This window comes from Argopecten irradians, chromosome 15 (genome assembly GCF_041381155.1).
Source record: "Argopecten irradians isolate NY chromosome 15, Ai_NY, whole genome shotgun sequence".
NCBI lineage: Eukaryota > Metazoa > Mollusca > Bivalvia > Pectinida > Pectinidae > Argopecten > Argopecten irradians.
In genome coordinates this window covers 1,727,472-1,747,402 of record NC_091148.1, presented here as the reverse complement: position 1 = coordinate 1,747,402, position 19,931 = coordinate 1,727,472, and the positions used below count along the sequence as shown (strand labels likewise).

Genomic DNA, 19,931 nt, shown 5'->3' with positions numbered 1-19,931 from the left:
CTCCCCCATTTTCGCCGAGTGAAATGCTCTAAAAATGCACATTTGAAAGAAAATTGCGACATTCACAATAATCATTTCTAAATGCATGTATCTTTAGATAAAAAAAATTACAGCGTTCAGAACGCTTTAAAATCATCAAAATACATCGTAAAACTCATCTCAGTAATTCTGAGTCGGATAAGTCGTAATATTTTTCCCGGGGAGACCTTCGGACCCCCAAAACATCAAAATATCGAGATAAAATGCGTATTCATTAATAACCTGTTAGCGACGCCACTGTCTATACATGTGTACAAGGATTATATGTAATGATATATGGAAAAAAGTATATAAAGTAGTATCTCCTGGTGGGGGGGGGGGGGGTGGGGGGTTGTTACAAAATACTGAGAACCTTTGCCCTCCCCCCTCATTACGTTTCTTCTTCCTACGCCACTGTACATGCGAACATGTACGATAAGATGACTTCGTTCTGAATGTTAAAGGTCAATTGAGGTCATAGGCAAAATAACAATGTTCAATACACGTGACTCGGTGGAGTGAAAGCAAATGTTAGTCAGTCGTTTTTTTTTTTTTTTTTTTTTATTTGTATATATATATTTACTATCAACTTTCATGAAATGAACATATCCGATTGCAAAGAACAAAAACTTCGTTATATATTGTTAGAAGTTCTAAAACAAACTATTATTTTTTTTTATATTTTCATATTTATAATTATTTCCTTGAAAATTCGTTATTTTTCCAATCGGGCTTTATGTAGGGACATTCAACAGCATATCAAAAATTTTTTCATAACATTTGTCTAAATCTGGAAGAAAAAAAAAACATACTTGTATGGGTTTTTGTGATATCTCAAAAGCTTTTGACCGGGTATGGCACAAAGGTCTACTTATAAAATTACAATTATATGGTATTTCTGGAAATTTCTTGTTATGGTTAGAAAATTATCTTAGTAATCGACAACAAAAAGTATTTATCAATAATTCATTTTCCGAAATTGGTAGGATAATGCCTGGAGTCCCTCAAGGCTCAATACTTGGTCCACTTCTTTTTGTTATCTTCATAAACGATATTGCTGATGAGCTTGAATCTTCTACTCGTCTTTTGGCGGACGATACAGCTCTATTAAAATCCTCATCATCATGTAGAGATATTGAATATGCACTTAACAGCGATTTAGAAAAGATAAATAGGTGGGCAAAAAGATGGCTAGTATCTTTTAATCCCAATAAGACTGAAGTGCTCTTCATTTCAGACTTGAATGACATTGATGCAGATTTAGATTTGATTTTTGATGGTAACTTTCTAAATTTTAGTCAATTTCATAGACACATTGGGGTAACTCTTAATTCAAATGCTAATTGGTCTGATCATGTCAATGAAATCTACAAATCTGTTAAGAAGAAAATAAATGTATTGCGTAAACTTAATTATATTTGAACGGAAAAGATCGTCATTTAGGGTGCTACATTTGTGCCTCAATCTGGTGTGAAAAATATTTAATTTTCTGTCACCATAGCTAAAATAAGTTGGTCGATGAGAGACTATTTGTTGGGAAAGACGCTTTAGCATATAATCGAAAATTCTCGTAGTACAAACTGTGGAAATCATTGTAAAAATGCTTATCATTATTTCTAAGAATGTCCAAATTATTTAGATGCCCGTACAAAGTTAAATTAGCAAAATTAATGAGCAAAATCGCGAAATACACCATAATTTGCTGCTTTTTGGTGATGAAAATTTGGCTTTGGAGGTAAATTGTTACTATTTTTGAACATGTGCAATCGTATATTAGGCCCAGTGGAAGATTCTGAACATACAAATAAGATTTAAACATACAAAAGTTTTACTACACAATTATTATTATAAAATTTATTTAAAGTAATATTATTTGATTTGTTTAATTTGTATAAGATATCTAAGTCATCATGTATAATATGTTAATTGTGTTATAATGTTAGGAGACAGCTGTTTAAGTTGGAATGACTTATGTTTATCCTTTTGTGTTTTTTCAATAAAATATGTTTAAAAGTAAAAAAAAAAAATAGTATTATTTTTTAGTTGAAAATTGCTTCGAGTATGTGTATTTTAAAAAATTTTTAGTTGAAAATTGCTTCGAGTATGTGTGTTTAAAAAAAAAGACTTCCAAGGGGACGTAACCGGCAATAAGATATATATTCAGCCGATTATTGATCTCGCCTTAGGACATTATGACAATAACTTATGCAAAACTGTTATTGCATGTTTTAATTATAATTTCTAGAGAAACTGGATTTCATAGTTTATATTGGAATGGTCTGTTTCTGATATTTGTAACTTAATTATTTAACAGTTTATGTATGGTTTAAAATGTGTCATAATAATCGAAATTTTCTATAACACTGATTAAGATCAAATAGGTATATATATAGCTACATCCCTTATACAGTAAAATCAGATAGACATTGTGTATGGACCTAAGGGAAATAACTCTGGCATTCGTACCCGCGAACTGTACCCGGTATACATACGATACGACGTTTAGTTATCAATAAAAAAATGTCCGTTACCAGATCATACCTTTGTACCTGTGCATGCGGCGGAACATTAGTATGATATTGTAGACGTCCCGATATTTTACTCGGATATATACATGTTATTGTTATATAAATAAACACTGGCATTGTCCCAACAACCAGACACCTCGTCATGATCACTATATATACATTTAAAAATATATATATATATAACCTTTAAACTTCCTGGTTCGCGATAACTTGATTTTACATGAATGTTGATAAAGATACGGGAAGTTTAATATGTTTTGCTTTCGATATGAATGCAGTGACACATAGCCTGACGGCCCAGTAACCGAGTAGTCCTGAGATAGGTAAGTACCCGGCAGACACATGTTCATGTAATCTTATAGGTGTTTATAGCAGCTGGTAAGTGAAGGTTCCAATATAGAATAATATATATAAAGTTCCTTGCCATTCTCTTTCTATTAGCCTATAGTGGGTCTATGACTTACCAGCATGCTAAACGCCTATGCTTACACATGGATAAAACGAGTGCAGTAGTAATGCTTGATTCAGACAATAGGTACAAATGTACGTATGTACCAGTACTCCCGTAACACTTGGTTGGAATACACAAATGAAAACCATGCGAATGTTTACTTCAAGAGGAGCCATATACTACCGATATAAGCATATTTCTCTTAATACGCGATATTTGCTACATGGCGATTCTATGGAACGCCATAGCTGTCTCGTATGATTCAAATATACTATATGAATTTGTGTTCTCATTATATTGTATGGTTTTATCATTATATGATTTGATTTTATCAATATATGGTATCATTTTATCTATATTTGATTTGATTTGACCAATATATCATTTGCTTCTATCACTATTTTATTTTCATTTGTCATGGTATTATTGTCTTTTATCATTATATCAATCGATGTTATCACTATTTGATTTGGTGACACATATATTTGATTTACATCTACCATTGTTTTATTTGGTGTTATTATTGTATTATTTTCATTTATCGTTATATTATTTGATTTCATCTTTATTTGAAGTATAACCATATAATTGGAAAAGTATAACCATATAATGGAAAAGTATAACCATACAATGGAAAAGTATAACCATATAATGGAAAAGTATAACCATACAATGGAAAAGTATAACCATATAATGGAAAAGTATAACCATACAATGGAAAAGTATAACCATACAATGGAAAAGTATAACCATATAATGGAAAAGTATAACCATACAATGGAAAAGTATAACCATACAATGGAAAAGTATAACCATATAATGGAAAAGTATAACCATATAATGGAAAAGTATAACCATATAATGGAAAAGTATAACCATACAATGGAAAAGTATAACCATATAATGGAAAAGTATAACCATACAATGGAAAAGTATAACCATATAATGGAAAAGTATAACCATACAATGGAAAAGTATAACCATACAATGGAAAAGTATCTATGGAATAAAATAATGATGTTTGGGAATAATGTAAAGTAGAATCATACAATGGTGAAATCAAATCAAATAAAGATGAAATCAAATCAAATAAAGATGAAATCAAATCAAATAAAGATGAAATCAAATCAAATAAAGATGAAATCATATCAAATAAAGATGAAATCAAATCAAATCAAGATGAAATCAAATAATATAACGATAAATGAAAAGAATACAATGATAACACCAAATAAAACAATGATAGATGTAAATCATATATATATGTCACCAAATCAAATAATGGTGAAATCGATTGATATAATGATACAAGAAAATAATACCATGACAAATGAAAATAAAACAATAGTAAAAACAAATGATACATTGATCATATCAAATCAAAAATAGATAAAATGATACCATATATTGATAAGATCAAATCATATAATGATAAAACCATATAATATAACGAAAACATAAATTCATATAGTATATTTGAATCATACGAGACAGCTATGGCGTTCCATAGATATACATGTAATTTGATTTTACTGTATAAAATAATCTTCATTGATTTTAGAAAGGCTTTTTGACTTAGTTGATCATAATATAATTTTTCACAGGTTAAAACGTTTAAATATTTCTCTATCCGGTATTAGTTGGTTTGCTTCATACTTATATGGCAGAGTTCAAAGAGTTCAGTATAGAAAAAGTTCCTCATCATCTGAAGTCATAAAATCGAGAGTTCCACAAGGATCAATACTGGGTCCTATATTGTTTACAATATATGCGATACATGTATGTATGCAATGCGATACATATATGTATGCAGATGACAGTACTATGCATGTAAAGGGTATTGATACTAGTGTTACATGTCAACTCCAAGAAAACTTGAAAAAAAACCATGAAACTAAATAAACGGATGACTAAATATATGTACATTTCCTGTAAACAAAAGTCGTGTGAACACATACCCATGGTATTGTATGCAGGTAATGAGGAAATACATTCTAAATCATATCAAAAGCTTTTGGGTGTACACATCAATAAAAACCTCACTTGGGTAGTGTCCAGAAACGAATACGTTGCGGCACGTAAAACTCTTCAATTCAATTCAGAACAGGTAAAACAAATCTAGCCACGGCAGTTGTTTTACTGCATAGAATGTCTAGACATTTAAATGCCGATGCCAAAAAAGTTTATCACAATGCGTATATTCTTCCAATAATGGACTAGGCTGCTGTTGGGGGAATGGCCTGACCAAAGAACACAAAACTGGATTTACTAAGTAAACATTCAAAAACGAGCATTTAGAGTTACATAAATCATATTATGTATTTTGAAAATAACTTACAAGCTAGTTTAAAAACTGTGCCATCACTATTTGTCCTCAAAAAGAAGATAAGCCTATATATACGTTAGCTAGTTTATTTTGATTTTGATTTAATCGATTTCCTATTTGATATTACATATCTATATACTATTCGACATCCCTAATGTTCCATTATGTAAAGTACTGGAAAGTTTGTTTACTTGTGTATTGCAGATTTCAGTTGGTACAGTGACTGACCAGAAGCTGACCCAGCTGGGACAATGTGGAAAAATGAAATGGAATTCATCAAGTTCACGTAAATATAATTTACCGGTATACCATGTTTTTATTGACATTTATGGAATCTACACCTCAGAATAAGACTTACATTATTGTACTCACTAACAGTAAACTTCACATACCTGCATACACGAATGTCGTGGTTGCTGAGGAGAGGAAATATCATAAGAATTTCTACCCTCCGGGGTAATTTTTGAAAAACGAAACAAAAATAAGTAATAAAGCGCACTATTTGAAGTTTTAAGCGGGATCGAACTCCGGTCATCTATAGCGCTAGCTTACTAGTCTGACCATCATATCTATTGACCACCCATACGCTTACTTCTATTATACTGTATATCTTAGCACTAGGCTAAATACAATGTAAATTTAGAACAGCATGCATGTATCATTACGATGTAAATAGTTGAGCTTGATATATATATTTTTCAGTGGATTATTGAGCTTTATATTTTGTTTTTGTAGCCAGTCCTCGGACGTGGATTACATGTTTAATCCGACGGAGGAGAAAGACTGGCCGGAATTCTTCGAATGCTATAAGGACCGCTTCCCACTGTTATTGTACATTGTTGGAGGGAACTACGGAGAGACTGTATACGATGACTTCTGTAATGATCAGGTAAGTGTCATCATCCTTCTCATTGTCGCTGTCCTCGTTCGTGATCGTCATTGTCTCCTTCGAATTCGTCATCGCTGTCCTCGTCGTCCATTTCATCATCCTCTCTCGTCGTCCGTCTTCACGTCGAACTCGTAATCGACCTCGTTTTACTCCTCCTCTTCGTTAAGTCCGAGTCTGCCATAATGGGTAAGTCTGTTGTCAAGTGCAGAGTATCTCGGATTGTCTAAGACTGGTGTCAGGTCCAGAGTATCTCGGGTTGTCTAAGTCTGGTGTCAGGTCCAGAGTATCTCGGGTTGTCTAAGTCTGGTGTCAGGTCCAGAGTATCTCGGGTTGTCTAAGTCTGGTGTCAGGTCCAGAGTATCTCGAGTTGTCTAAGTCTGGTGTCAGGTCCAGAGTATCTCGGGTTGTCTAAGTCTGGTGTCAGGTCCAGAGTATCTCGAGTTGTTTAAGAATGGTTTCAGGTCCAGAGTATCTCGGGTTGTCTAAGTCTGGTGTCAGGTCCAGAGTATCTCGGGTTGTCTAAGTCTGGTGTCAGGTCCAGAGTATCTCGGGTTGTCTAAGTCTGGTGTCAGGTCCAGAGTATCTCGGGTTGTCTAAGTCTGGTGTCAGGTCCAGAGTATCTCGGGTTGTCTAAGTCTGGTGTCAGGTTCAGAGTTATCTCGAGTTGTCTAAGAATGGCGTCAGGTCCAGAGTATCTTCGTTGTCTAAGTCTGGTGTCAGGTCCAGAGTATCTCGTGTTAAGTGGGCGGTCAGGTCCAGGGTCCAGTATCTCGGGTTGACTAAGTCTGGTGTCAGGTCCAAGTATCTCGGTTGTCTAAGACTGGTGTCAGGTCCAGAGTATCTCGGGTTGTCTAAGACTGGTGTCAGGTCCAGAGTATCTCGAGTTGTCTAAGACTGGTGTCAGGTCCAGAGTATCTCGAGTTGTCTAAGTCTGGTGTCAGGTCCAGAGTATCTCGGGTTGACTAAGTCTGGTGTCAGGTCCAAAGTATCTCGGGTTGTCTAAGACTGGTGTCAGGTCCAGAGTATCTCGGGTTGTCTAAGACTGGTGTCAGGTCCAGAGTATCTCGGGTTGTTGACTAGGTCCAGAGTATCTCGGTTGTCTAAGTCTGGAGTCAGTCCAGAGTATCTCGAGTTGTCTAAGTCTGGTGTCAGGTCCAGAGTATCAGGTGTCAGATGAATCTCGGGTTGTCTAAGTCTGGTGTCAGGTCCAGAGTATCTCGGGTTGTCTAAGACTGGTGTCAGGTCCAGAGTATCTCGGGTTGTCTAAGTCTGGTGTCAGGTCCAGAGTATCTCGGGTTGACTAAGTCTGGTGTCAGGTCCAGAGTATCTCGAGTTGTCTAAGTCTGGTGTCAGGTCCAGAGTATCTCGGGTTGACTAAGTCTGGTGTCAGGTCCAGAGTATCTCGGGTTGTCTAAGTCTGGTGTCAGGTCCAGAGTATCTCGGGTTGTCTAAGACTGGTGTCAGGTCCAGAGTATCTCGGGTTGACTAAGTCTGGTGTCCAGGTCCCAGAGTATCTAGTTGTTGTCTAAGTCTGGTGTCTAGAGTATCGTTTTTATATCAGAAAGTATCTCGAGTTGACTAAGTTTTGTTCAGGTCCAGAGTATCTCGTTTTGTAAATCTAGTTCCCAGTGTCCAGAGTATCTCGAGTTGTCCTAAGTCTGGGTGTCAGGTTCGAGAGTTATTCTCGGAACAATGTATTCATCTGGTTATGTCAGGTCAAGAGTATCTCTATTCCGAGTACAGACGTACTCTAACCAGAGACGAATAGTTGCTAAAGTAGCCAAAGTGTACGACAGATATATTGACATCTTCTTATCCCTGCCTATCACTACGACACACATGTTCTGTGTCCTCAGGGGCCACAAGAATAAAGGTGAGTAACATCGAGTCAGAGTCACTCCATATTGTCAAGATATTCAAGTTAAAATCATTGCATCCCGATAAGGTCAAAGTGGCTATGAGTAAAATTAAATAATATTTTGAAGATGTAAGTGGTTCATAATAGTCACTAAAAAAAAATTTGTACCGTCGTTCCCTACTCAATACAAACATTGGTGATTCAGCGAAATGATTATTAATAAATTGCTACAACAAATCACAATATGTTGTCTTTATATGCCGATTTATTACAGCTGATGAGCCAAAGACCCTGGAGGATATTGTCAAACAGAATCCGTTTCCAATCCGAGTAAAGTTTGCTCCGGACGTGACTGAGATATATGTCGGTAGTACTCGAGAGGACGTAAAGACCTACGCCACTATACTTCTGACCCGGGAATATACAGAACACTTCATCCTCGGCAACTGTGTGATCAATGGTAAGTATGATTGGTAGGTAAATGTGTGATCAATGGTAAGTATGATTGGTAGGTAAATGTGTGATCAATGGTAAGTATGATTGGTAGGTAAATGTGTGATCAATGGTAAGTATGATTGGTAGGTAAATGTGTGATCAATGGTAACGTTATGATTGGTAGGTAAACTGTGTGATCAATGGTAAGTTTGATTGGTAGGTAAATGTGTGGATCAATGGTACGTATGATTGGTAGGTAAATGTGTGATCAATGGTTCGTATGATTGGTAGGTAAATGTGTGATACAATGGTTCGTATGATTGGTAGGTAAATGTGTGATCAATGGTAAGTATGATTGGTAGGTAAATGTGTGATCAATGGTAAGTATGATTGGTAGGTAAATGTGTGATCAATGGTAAGTATGATTGGTAGGTAAATGTGTGATCAATGGTTCGTATGATTGGTAGGTAAATGTGTGATCAATGGTTCGTATGATTGGTAGGTAAATGTGTGATGTAATGAGTTAGTATGATTGGTAGGTAAATGTGTGATCAATGGTAAGTATGATTGGTCGGTAAAAATGTGATCAATGGTAGTATGATTGGTAGGTAAAAATGTGTGATCAATGGTAAGTATGATTGGTCGGTAAATTTGTGATCAATGGTAAGTATGATTGGTAAGAAAATGTGTGAATCAATGGTTCGTATTGATTGGTAGGTAAATGTGTGATCAATGGTAAGTATGATTGGGATGGTAGGTAAATGTGTGTGATCAATGGTAAGTATGATTGGTCGGTAAATGTGTGATCAATGGTTCGTATGATTAGTAGGTAAATGTGTGATCAATGGTTTAGTATGATTGGTCGGTAAATATGTGATCAATGGTACAATGGTAAGTATGATTGGTAAGTAAATGTGTGTGATCAATGGTAAGTATGATTGGTAGGTAAATGTGTGTGATCAATGGTAAGTATATGATTGGTAGGTAAATGTGTGATCAATGGTGAGTATGGATTGGTAGGTAAAATGTGTGATCAATGGTAAGTATGATTGGTAGGTAAATGTGTGATCAATGGTTCCGTATGATTGGTAGGTAATTTTATGTGTGATCAAATGGTAAGTATGATTGGTAGGTAAATGTGTGATCAATTTCTTAAAAAAGTATGAATTGGTAGGTAAAATGTGTGATCAATGGTTCGTATGATTGGTAGGTAAATGTGTGATCAATGGTAAGTATGATTGGTAAGTAAATGTGTGATCAATGGTTCAGTAAATGATTGGTAGGTAAATGTGTGATCAATGGTAAGTATGATTGGTAGGTAAATGTGTGATCAATGGTAGGTAGTATGATTGGTAGTTGTAAATGTGTGATCAATGGTAAGTATGATTGGTAGGTAAATGTGTGATCAGTGAATAGGTAAATGTGTGATGAATAGTAAGTAAATGTGTGATCAATGGTTCGTATGATTGGTAGGTAAATGTGTGATCAATGGTTCGTATGATTGGTAGGTAAATGTGTGATCAATGGTAAGTATGATTGGTAGGTAAAATTGTGATCAATGGTAAGTATGATTGGTCGGTAAATGTGTGATCAATGGTTCGTATGATTGGTCGGTAAATGTGTGAGATCAATGGTTCTATGATGATTGGTAGGTAAATGTGTGATCAATGGTAAGTATGATTGGTAGGTAAATGTGTGATCAATGGTAAGTAATAAGATTGGTAGGTAAATGTGTGATCAATGGTTCGTATGATTGGTAGGTAAATGTGTGATCAATGGTAAGTATGATTGGTAGGTAAATGTGTGATCAATGGTAAGTATGATTGGTAGGTAAATGTGTGATCAATGGTAAGTATGATTGGTAGGTAAATGTGTGATCAATGGTTCGTATGATTGGTAGGTAAATGTGTGATCAATGGTAAGTATGATTGGTAGGTAAATGTGTGATCAATGGTAAGTATGATTGGTAGGTAAATGTGTGATCAATGGTAAGTATGATTGGTAGGTAAATGTGTGATCAATGGTTAGTATGTATTGGTAGGTAAATGTGTGATCAATGGTTAGTAAGTAATGATTGGTAGGTAAATGTGTGAATCAAGTGGTTAGTATGATTGGGGTAGGTAAATGTGTGATCAATGGTAAAGTATGATTGTGTAGGTAAATGTGTGATCAATGGTAAGTATAATTGGTGGTAAATGTATGTGATCAATGGTTCGTATGATTGGTAGGTAAATGTGTGATCAATGGTAAGTATGATTGGTAGGTAAATGTGTGATCAATGGTAAGTATGATTGGTAGGTAAATGTGTGATCAATGGTAAGTATGATTGGTAGGTAAATGTGTGATCAATGGTAAGTATGATTGGTAGGTAAATGTGTGATCAATGGTTCGTATGATTGGTAGGTAAATGTGTGATCAATGGTAAGTATGATTGGTAGGTAAATGTGTGATCAAATGGTAAAGTATGATTGGTAGGTAAATGTGTTGATCAATGGTTCGTATGATTGGTCGGTAAATGTGTGATCAATGGTTCGTATGATTGGTCCGGTAAATGTGTGATCAATGGTAAGTGATGATTGGTAGGTAATATGATCAATGGTTCGTATGATTCGGTAAAATGTGTGATCAATGGTTCGTAGTATGATTGGTAGGTAAATGTGTGATCAAAGGTAAGTATGTGATGATTGGTAGGTTAATATGATCAATGGTAAGTATGATTGGTAGGTAAATGTGTGATCAATGGTAAGTATGATTGGTAGGTAAATGTGTGATCAATGGTTCGTATGATTGGTAGGTAAATGTGTGATCAATGGTAAGTATGATTGGTAGGTAAATGTGTGATCAATGGTAAGTATGATTGGTAGGTAAATGTGTGATCAATGGTAAGTATGATTGGTAGGTAAATGTGTGATCAATGGTAAGTATGATTGGTAGGTAAATGTGTGATCAATGGTAAGTATGATTGGTAGGTAAATGTGTGATCAATGGTAAGTATGATTGGTAGGTAAATGTGTGATCAATGGTTAGTATGATTGGTAGGTAAATGTGTGATCAATGGTTCGTATGATTGGTAGGTAAATGTGTGATCAATGGTAAGTATGATTGGTATGATTGGTAGGTAAATGTGTGATCAATGGTTCGTATGATTGGTAGGTAAATGTGTGATCAATGGTAAGTATGATTGGTAGGTAAATGTGTGATCAATGGTTCGTATGATTGGTCGGTAAATGTGTGATCAATGGTTCGTATGATTGGTCGGTAAATGTGTGATCAATGGTAAGTATGATTGGTAGGTAAATGTGTGATCAATGGTAAGTATGATTGGTAGGTAAATGTGTGATCAATGGTAAGTATGATTGGTAGGTAAATGTGTGATCAATGGTTAGTATGATTGGTAGGTAAATGTGTGATCAATGGTAAGTATGATTGGTAGGTAAATGTGTGATCAATGGTAAGTATGATTGGTAGGTAAATGTGTGATCAATGGTTCGTATGATTGGTAGGTAAATGTGTGATCAATGGTAAGTATGAATTGGTAGGTAAATGTAGTGAATCAATGGTAAGTATGATTGGTAGGTAAATGTGTGATCAATGGTGAAGTATGATGTGGTAGGTAAAATGTTGTGTGATCAATGGGTGTTGTATGATTGGTAAGTAAATGTGTGATCAATGGTAAGTAATGATTGGTAGTGTAAATGTGTGATCAATGGTGATCATATGTATGATTGGTAGAATGTAAATGTGGATGATAGAATGTTGTGTGATAATGGTAATAAATGTGTTGATTCAATGGTAAGTATGATTGGTAGAGTTAAATAGGTGATCAATGGATGGTATGATGGGTAGGTAAATATGTGATGAATGGTTAGTATGATTGTGTAGATGAATGTGTGATCGAATGGTAAGTGATGATTGGTAGGTTAAATGTGTGATCAATGGTAAGTATAAATGTTGGTAGGTCAAATGTGTGACTGAATGTATAATGTAAGTATGATCATGGTTCGTTGTATGATGGTAGGTAAATGAGTGATCAATGGTAAATATGTATGATGGTCGGTAAATGTGTGATCCAATGGTAAGTATGATTGGTGTGATGAATGGTAAGTGAGTCAATGGTTCGTATGATTGGTAGGTAAATGTGTGATCAATGGTAAGTATGATTGGTCGGTAAATGTGTGATCAATGGTAAGTATGATTGGTAGGTAAATGTGTGATCAATGGTAAGTATGATTGGTAGGTAAATGTGTGATCAATGGTAAGTATGATTGGTAGGTAAATGTGTGATCAATGGTAAGTATGATTGGTAGGTAAATGTGTGATCAATGGTTCGTATGATTGGTAGGTAAATGTGTGATCAATGTAAATCTGTTTGGTTAGGTAAATGTGTGATCAATTGTTCGTATGATATGATAAGTAAATTTGTGAACAATGGTTCGTATGATTGGTCGGTAAATGTTGTGGATCAATGGTTCGTATGATTGGTCGGTAAATGATTGTGAAATCAATGGTAATGTAAGTATGATTGGTTATGGTTGGTAAAATGTGTGATCAATGGTACTAGTATGATTGGTAGGTAAATGTGTGATCAATTGCGTAAGTATGATTGGGTAAGTAAATGTGTGATCAATGGTTCGTATGATTGGTCGGTAAATGTGTGATCATGTGTAATATGATTGGTAATGGTTCAAGTATGATTGGTTGGTAGGTAAATGTGTGATCAATGGTTCGTATGATTGGTTAGGTAAATGTGTGATCAATGGTAAGTATGATTGGTAGGTAAATGTGTGATCAATGGTAAGTATGATTGGTAGGTAAATGTGTGATCAATGGTAAGTATGATTGGTAGGTAAATGTGTGATCAATGGTTCGTATGATTGGTAGGTAAATGTGAGTGATCAATGGTTCGTATGATTGGTAGGTAAATGTGTGATCAATGGTAAGTATGATTGGTAGGTAAATGTGTGATCAATGGTAAGTATGATTGGTAGGTAAATGTGTGATCAATGGTTCGTATGATTGGTAGGTAAATGTGTGATCAATGGTTTCGTATGATTGGTAGGTAAATGTGTGATCAATGGTAAGTTTGATTGGTAGGTAAACATGTGGTTCAAGTGGTTAGTATGTTTGGTACGGTAAATGTGTGATCAATGGTAAGTATGATTGGTAGGTAAATGTGTGATCAATGGTAAGTATGATTGGTAGGTAAATGTGTGATCAATGGTTAGTATGATTGGTAGGTAAATGTGTGATCAATGGTAATATGTATGATTGGTAGGTAAATGTGTGATCAATGGTAAGTATGATTGGTAGGTAAATGTGTGATCAATGGTAAGTATGATTGGTCGGTAAATGTGTGATCAATGGTAAGTATGATTGGTAGGTAAATGTGTGATCAATGGTAAGTATGATTGGTAGGTAAATGTGTGATCAATGGTAAGTATGATTGGTAGGTAAATGTGTGATCAATGGTAAGTATGATTGGTAGGTAAATGTGTGATCAATGGTAGTATATTGGTAGGTCTAAATGTGTGAAATGGTAAATGATATGGTAGGTAAATGTGTGATCAATGGTAAGTGATTGTAGGTAAATGTGTGATCAATGGTAAAGTATGATTGGTAAGTAAATGTGTGATCAATGGTAAGTATGATTGGTAGGTAAATGTGTGATGAATGGTAAGTATGTATGAATGGTAGGTAAATGTGTGATGAATGGTAGAGTAAATGTGTGATGGTAATGTAGTAAATTGTGTGGTATGAATGATGGTAAGTAAATGTGTGATGAATTGTAAGTAAAATGTGAGTAAATGTGATGAATGGTAAGTAAATATGTGATGATGGTAAGTAAATGTGTGATGAATGGTGGTAAATGTGTGATGAATGGTATGTAATTGTGATGAATGGTAAGTAAATGTGTGATGAATGGTAAGTAAATGTGTGATGAATGGTAAGTAAATGTGTGATGAATGGTAAGTAAATGTGATGAATGGTAAGTAAATGTGTGATGATGGTAAGTAAATGTGTGAAATGGTGTAAATGTGGATGAATGGTAAGTAAATGTGTGATGTAATGGTAAGTAATGTGTGATGGATGGTTAGTAAATGTGTGATGAATGGTAAGTAAATGTGTGATGGATGGTAAGTGTATGTGTGTGATGAATGGTAAGTAAATGTGTGATGAATGGTAAGTAAATGTGTGATGAATGGTAAGTAAATGTGTGATGAATGGTAAGTATGTGGAATGTGTGATGAATGGTAAGTAAATATTTGATGGATGGTGAGTAAATGTTTGATGAATGGTAAGTATATGTGTGATGAATGGTAAGTAAATGTGTGATGAATGGTAAGTAAATGTGTTATGAATGGTGAGTGAATATGTGATGAATGTTAAGTAAATGTGTGATGAATGGTAAGTAAATGTGTGATGAATGGTAAGTAAATGTGTGATGAATGGTAAGTAAATGTGTGATGAATGGTAAGTAAATGTGTGATAATGAATGGTAAGTAAATGTGTGATGAATGGTAAGTAAATGTGTGATGAATGGTAAGTAAATGTGTGATGAATAGTAAGTAAATATGTGATAAATAGTAAGTAAATATGTGATGAATGATGAGTTCTTTTGGTTTGAAGGATACACAGCACGAATACGTAATGCATATACACTGGATATCAAGATGGTTATCAGATAATATATGAAAAACATTTTAAGGTAATTTATATGATAGACAGTTTCAACTTCTAATACTTTATAGAACACGATGAAAATGCTTTTGCGATTCTAAATGAAATACAATATTGAAGTACCTTTGATCTTTCAGTTACGAGCTAGGCAAATAGAGCTCTGTATTACTATCAAATGAAAACGAATATTTTGCCCTTTAAATTTTAAATCGGTTTTGCTGTTTTAGGGCAAGTCTGTAAAAGCGTTACAGTAGCTGCAATAAGTCCTCTGATTTCTGTGGCCCCTGTGACGGGTATCGAGGGAAAATCTCCTGAGTTTTTCCGACGTCTTCTTACTGATCTCCAGGCTTCCTTATCAGGCGTCACGTATGATCGGACGGCAGGCAACACAGGTAATGTTTACAACGCTTTGATGAATCAATAACTTGTACCTCATTGTTGGTTTTTCTAATTGTAATTTTTCACAATCATAATCATCATCATTGTCATCATTATTGTCATAATCAGCATCATCATCATCATCATATCATCATCATCATCATCATCATCAATCATAATCATTGTCATCATAATTGTCATCATCATCATCATCATCGTCATCATCATCATCCATCATCATCATCCATCATCATCATCATAATCATCACCATCATCATCATCATCATCATCATCATTAAAATCACAATCATCATCATCATTAAAATCACAATCATCATCATCACTATCATCATCATCATCAACATCAACATCATATCAACACCATCATAATCACAATCGTCATTATCATCATCTTCATCATCAATATCACAATTATCATCAACAATAACAACTACTACATGTTTCATAATCAAACACTAGCATATTAATGAATTTTTCCTCACTGGTATCTATTATTGTCACATTGTCATCGTCGCCTTTCCTCATCCTTCACTAAAAGTGCTAATCAACAACGAGACTGATTGAAAGCTATATGCAAACGGACCTACTATCTAAATAGATATATATATACTTATCTTTCTTTCAGATATCACCAAAATAACTTCCGAAGGAACCGGAACAGGAAATGCTCTTCCAAATATAGATCCGCCCTTACTTCCGGTTGCGGATAATCCAGACCCAGCGTCTGATTCCTCCGAGTCGGATGATGACGGTTATGAGGTTCCTCCCGGACCTGCACTTCCGCCTCGTTCTAGTAACTCTCAAACAAAAACTGTTGTTCCTTGTAATCCAATGACACCAAAAAGAAAACACTATGAAAATGCAGCTATTGTGAAACCCCTTCCGGCACCAAAAGTACCTCCAAAGGGCAAAAAACCCATTCCTTCGCCTCCTGGAAAGCCCATTGCAGATAAATCTTCGACACTTGAAAGGAAACAGTCAGTAGAGTTATCAAGCAACAAGCGCGGACCCCTTCCCGACCCGAAACCTTCCTCTAGACAAAACGAGAACCTGTTCAGTGAGGCCGATTATATGTATATGCACGAAGATGGAGACTATTATCAAGAAGTAGAAATGCAAGAGGAGCAAATCTATACAGAAAGTGACGTAGCGGATACAGTGATTTCTAAGGAAACAGAAACGATGACCACTAAAACAGCTGAAGAAGTCCCAGTTAGGATAAGCAAAGTGACCACTGGAGAGGCAGAAAAAGTGGCCAGTGGAGGGGATGTCCGTGGAGGGACCGATACACTGACTACTACAAACACTGACCATCTTACCGGAATGTCTGTTGAAGATATTGGACGTTGTTTACAGAAGTTGAGACTTGAAAAATACGTGGATCAGTTCTCTGAGGACATGATAGATGGGGTTATTCTAGGAGACTTCACAAAAGACATAATGAAGGAAGACTATGGCTTCACAAACGTCGAACAGATACGGCTGTGGAAGTTTATATCCGAGGGCTATATACCTAGGTGAGGATTCTAAGGGAGGTGGAGAGGCTTTACATGTGTCTGAAACAGTTCATTCAAAAACAAAACAGTGAGACTGGACTGTTAATAGGTGGAGACGCTCTGTATGGATGTGTTTGGGCGACACATTTTTTTCCTATCCGACGATAGAGCGAGAACATGTTCTCATGAACTCTCGCCCAAACAACGTGAAGATGACCTAAGAACAAATATGGCGATGGTCGGAGTAGGGAACATGGAAACATTAGCAATTTATCAATTGAAACCGAGATACCACTTTAAAATATACATATAACAATCTTGAAAAAACCAACAATGCCTATTAAAATTGAACGTTAATTATATAAAAATAATTCAGATTCAATAAAATAAATTTCAACTATTGAATTCAATCTGATCAGTCAATATTTTTATGCATAATACATCAGTGACACTCGTGAGAGCGTTTCTCTCATTTTAAACATGTGTCGTATATGGTAATGTTACGTCAATATAAAGAAAATCATTGGAAATTCGTCAAAAACAAACTTCACAGTATTTTACTATCTATTATTACTTAAAACTATATAAATTCACATTAACATTATTATTTTAAATTTTATAATCGCACTTCACGGCCACAGACAAGAAAGTCAAATACAAGCGAAAGGCTAACCTTTATTTTGCCGCCATGTTTGTTCTTGTTTGTTTTTGATGCTCCTGCTTTGGGGGTGGTGTGGGATTTTGTTCCAAGAACAATGTTCTCGTTTCATGTTCATTGCGTTTGGGAGAAATTTCCTCCGGAGAACAGTGTTCTTGTATCAAGACCATGTCGCCCAAGGACGGCCTTTGTGTCTGAAACAGTTCATTCAAAAACAAAACAGTGAGATTGGACTGTTAATAGGTGGAGACGTATGTGTCTGAAACAGTGTAAGGAAGCAGTAAATGTTCGATGCCCAGATGCATGAAAATTTATCACCTTTGAAATTCTCCAGTTCGTCAGATTTGTCGTTGACATCTGTTATGTTTATCTATGGAGGATTTTAAATTACATTTAGGGTAGATGCAATGTATAAAAAACCCTGCGTTTTACATAGAATCACACAGCTATCCAGATCACGTACCAGAGAAATTCCAGATCTATCTATATTTTATGGATATTGGAGATAATAACCGGTTCATTTTGATGTTCATTTGTGTTGTATTTTAATATTGGTAGTTGTTGGTTTTTTTACATTAAAGAGAGAGAGAGAGAGAGAGAGAGAGAGAGAGAGAGAGAGAGAGAGAGAGAGAGAGGAGAGAGAGAGAGAGAGAGAGGAGAGAGAGTATGGTTAGTATTCAAAAATGTTCCTGCGGAACTTAGAATCAAGACCATAAGATCTTTATAATTATCTTTATTACATTCCGTGGCCCTCCATTGTATTCGTTACACGCTATATCAAAGCTTGTTTCCTGGTCGAATTCCTTGGAGTTCATCGTTTCACTCTGTGTAGAATTGCACTGAGGAATACATTTAAATTATATGTAATTGTAATTTAATTAGTTGCATTATAAAAACCCATATAATTGAATTCAATATAATGTCTACTATATTTATATGACGTTGTATATATCTAGAGATTTTTTCAGATACACAAGTTTTAATTGTAGTATCCTTATATCGTCTAGTCATACAGCATTGGATTTTACATTCACACAGCCTCGAGATGTTAACGGTAGCTTTCACCAGCCATGGAGGGCTGTACTCCTGACTCTGCAGATTTAAAAATTAATTTTTAAAAAATTCTGTAGACATAGTAACGTGCAGGTTTTTAATCGCTTCTACAGTATAACTGTGTATTTTTTTTTTTTTTTTTATAAAAAAAAAACAATTTTTATTTTTGGTGAATATTAGAGTATAGAGAGGAAAGAGAGAGAGAAAGAGAGAGAGAGAGAGAAAGAAAAAAAAGTGGGGTGTGTGGAAGGGAGCTTGAGGGGTAGAATTGTGTATTTATGTATTTGATATCATAGATTGGTTTGCTAAGTGTTTACATATCAAGCATATCAAAACATATCAAAAGTTTCCCAGTGGATTTGCTTTATGTATGAAGGCTTTATGTGGCTGTGATAGTTTGTTACCTATAGAAAGGTTTTATTTGATTCGGCCTATTCACATGTTGTAAAGTCCTGTTAGAATTAGTCATCGGAAAAACGCTTCAGCTACAAATAGATAAGAATTTTTAATAACTTAAATTCTAGAAATCAAATTAACGCGAACATTTGCAGAAGATAAAAAAACCCGCAAAATTTGCTTTCCGCAAATATATGTGTTGGTTTACGATTATTAAATTTTTTTTACAATAAACGGATATTGATTTGAGTTTACCGTTGTTTATATATAAACAAACGGATATGAATTTGATTTTTATCGTTGTTTTATACAAACAAACGAAAATGTGAACTTGATTTTACCGTTGTTTTTCCTTCAATCTTCCTATTCAGATTAGAGTGTTAAATAGCTTATTGTGTCTGCCGGTGTTTGATACTACTGGTTGAAGTATTTTGTTTGCCTTTGACTGTATAAGCTTAGAAGCTTGAAGTATTTGTTTGCCTAAGTAACTTTTGTAACTGGAGAAAAATACTAAGTCGTCTGCTCCTGTTTTTAATAGTGAAAAAATACCATTTGTCAGCGGTGGAGCATCTTTAAAAAGATTTTTACAATAAACGGATATTGATTTGAGTTTACCGTTGTTTTCTATAACAAACGGATATGAATTTGATTTTATCGTTGTTTTATACAACAAACGAATGTGAACTTGATTTATACCGTTGTTTTCCTTCAATCTTCCTATTCAGATTAGAGTGTTAAATAGCTTA

General features: G+C 35.0%; 1 protein-coding gene across 1 annotated transcript; it reads left to right on the top strand.

The window, feature by feature from the left end:
* Positions 1–2,731: 2,731 nt before the first annotated feature.
* LOC138309605 (uncharacterized) lies at positions 2,732–18,365 on the top strand. The gene is made up of 7 exons (XM_069250828.1): positions 2,732–2,869; positions 5,528–5,609; positions 6,059–6,343; positions 7,928–8,085; positions 8,345–8,530; positions 15,411–15,575; positions 16,208–18,365. Exons 2-7 carry the CDS (start codon positions 5,575–5,577, stop codon positions 17,101–17,103), a joined length of 1,725 nt encoding a protein of 574 aa, XP_069106929.1. The 5' UTR covers positions 2,732–2,869; positions 5,528–5,574; the 3' UTR covers positions 17,104–18,365.
* The last annotated feature ends 1,566 nt before the right edge of the window (positions 18,366–19,931 follow it).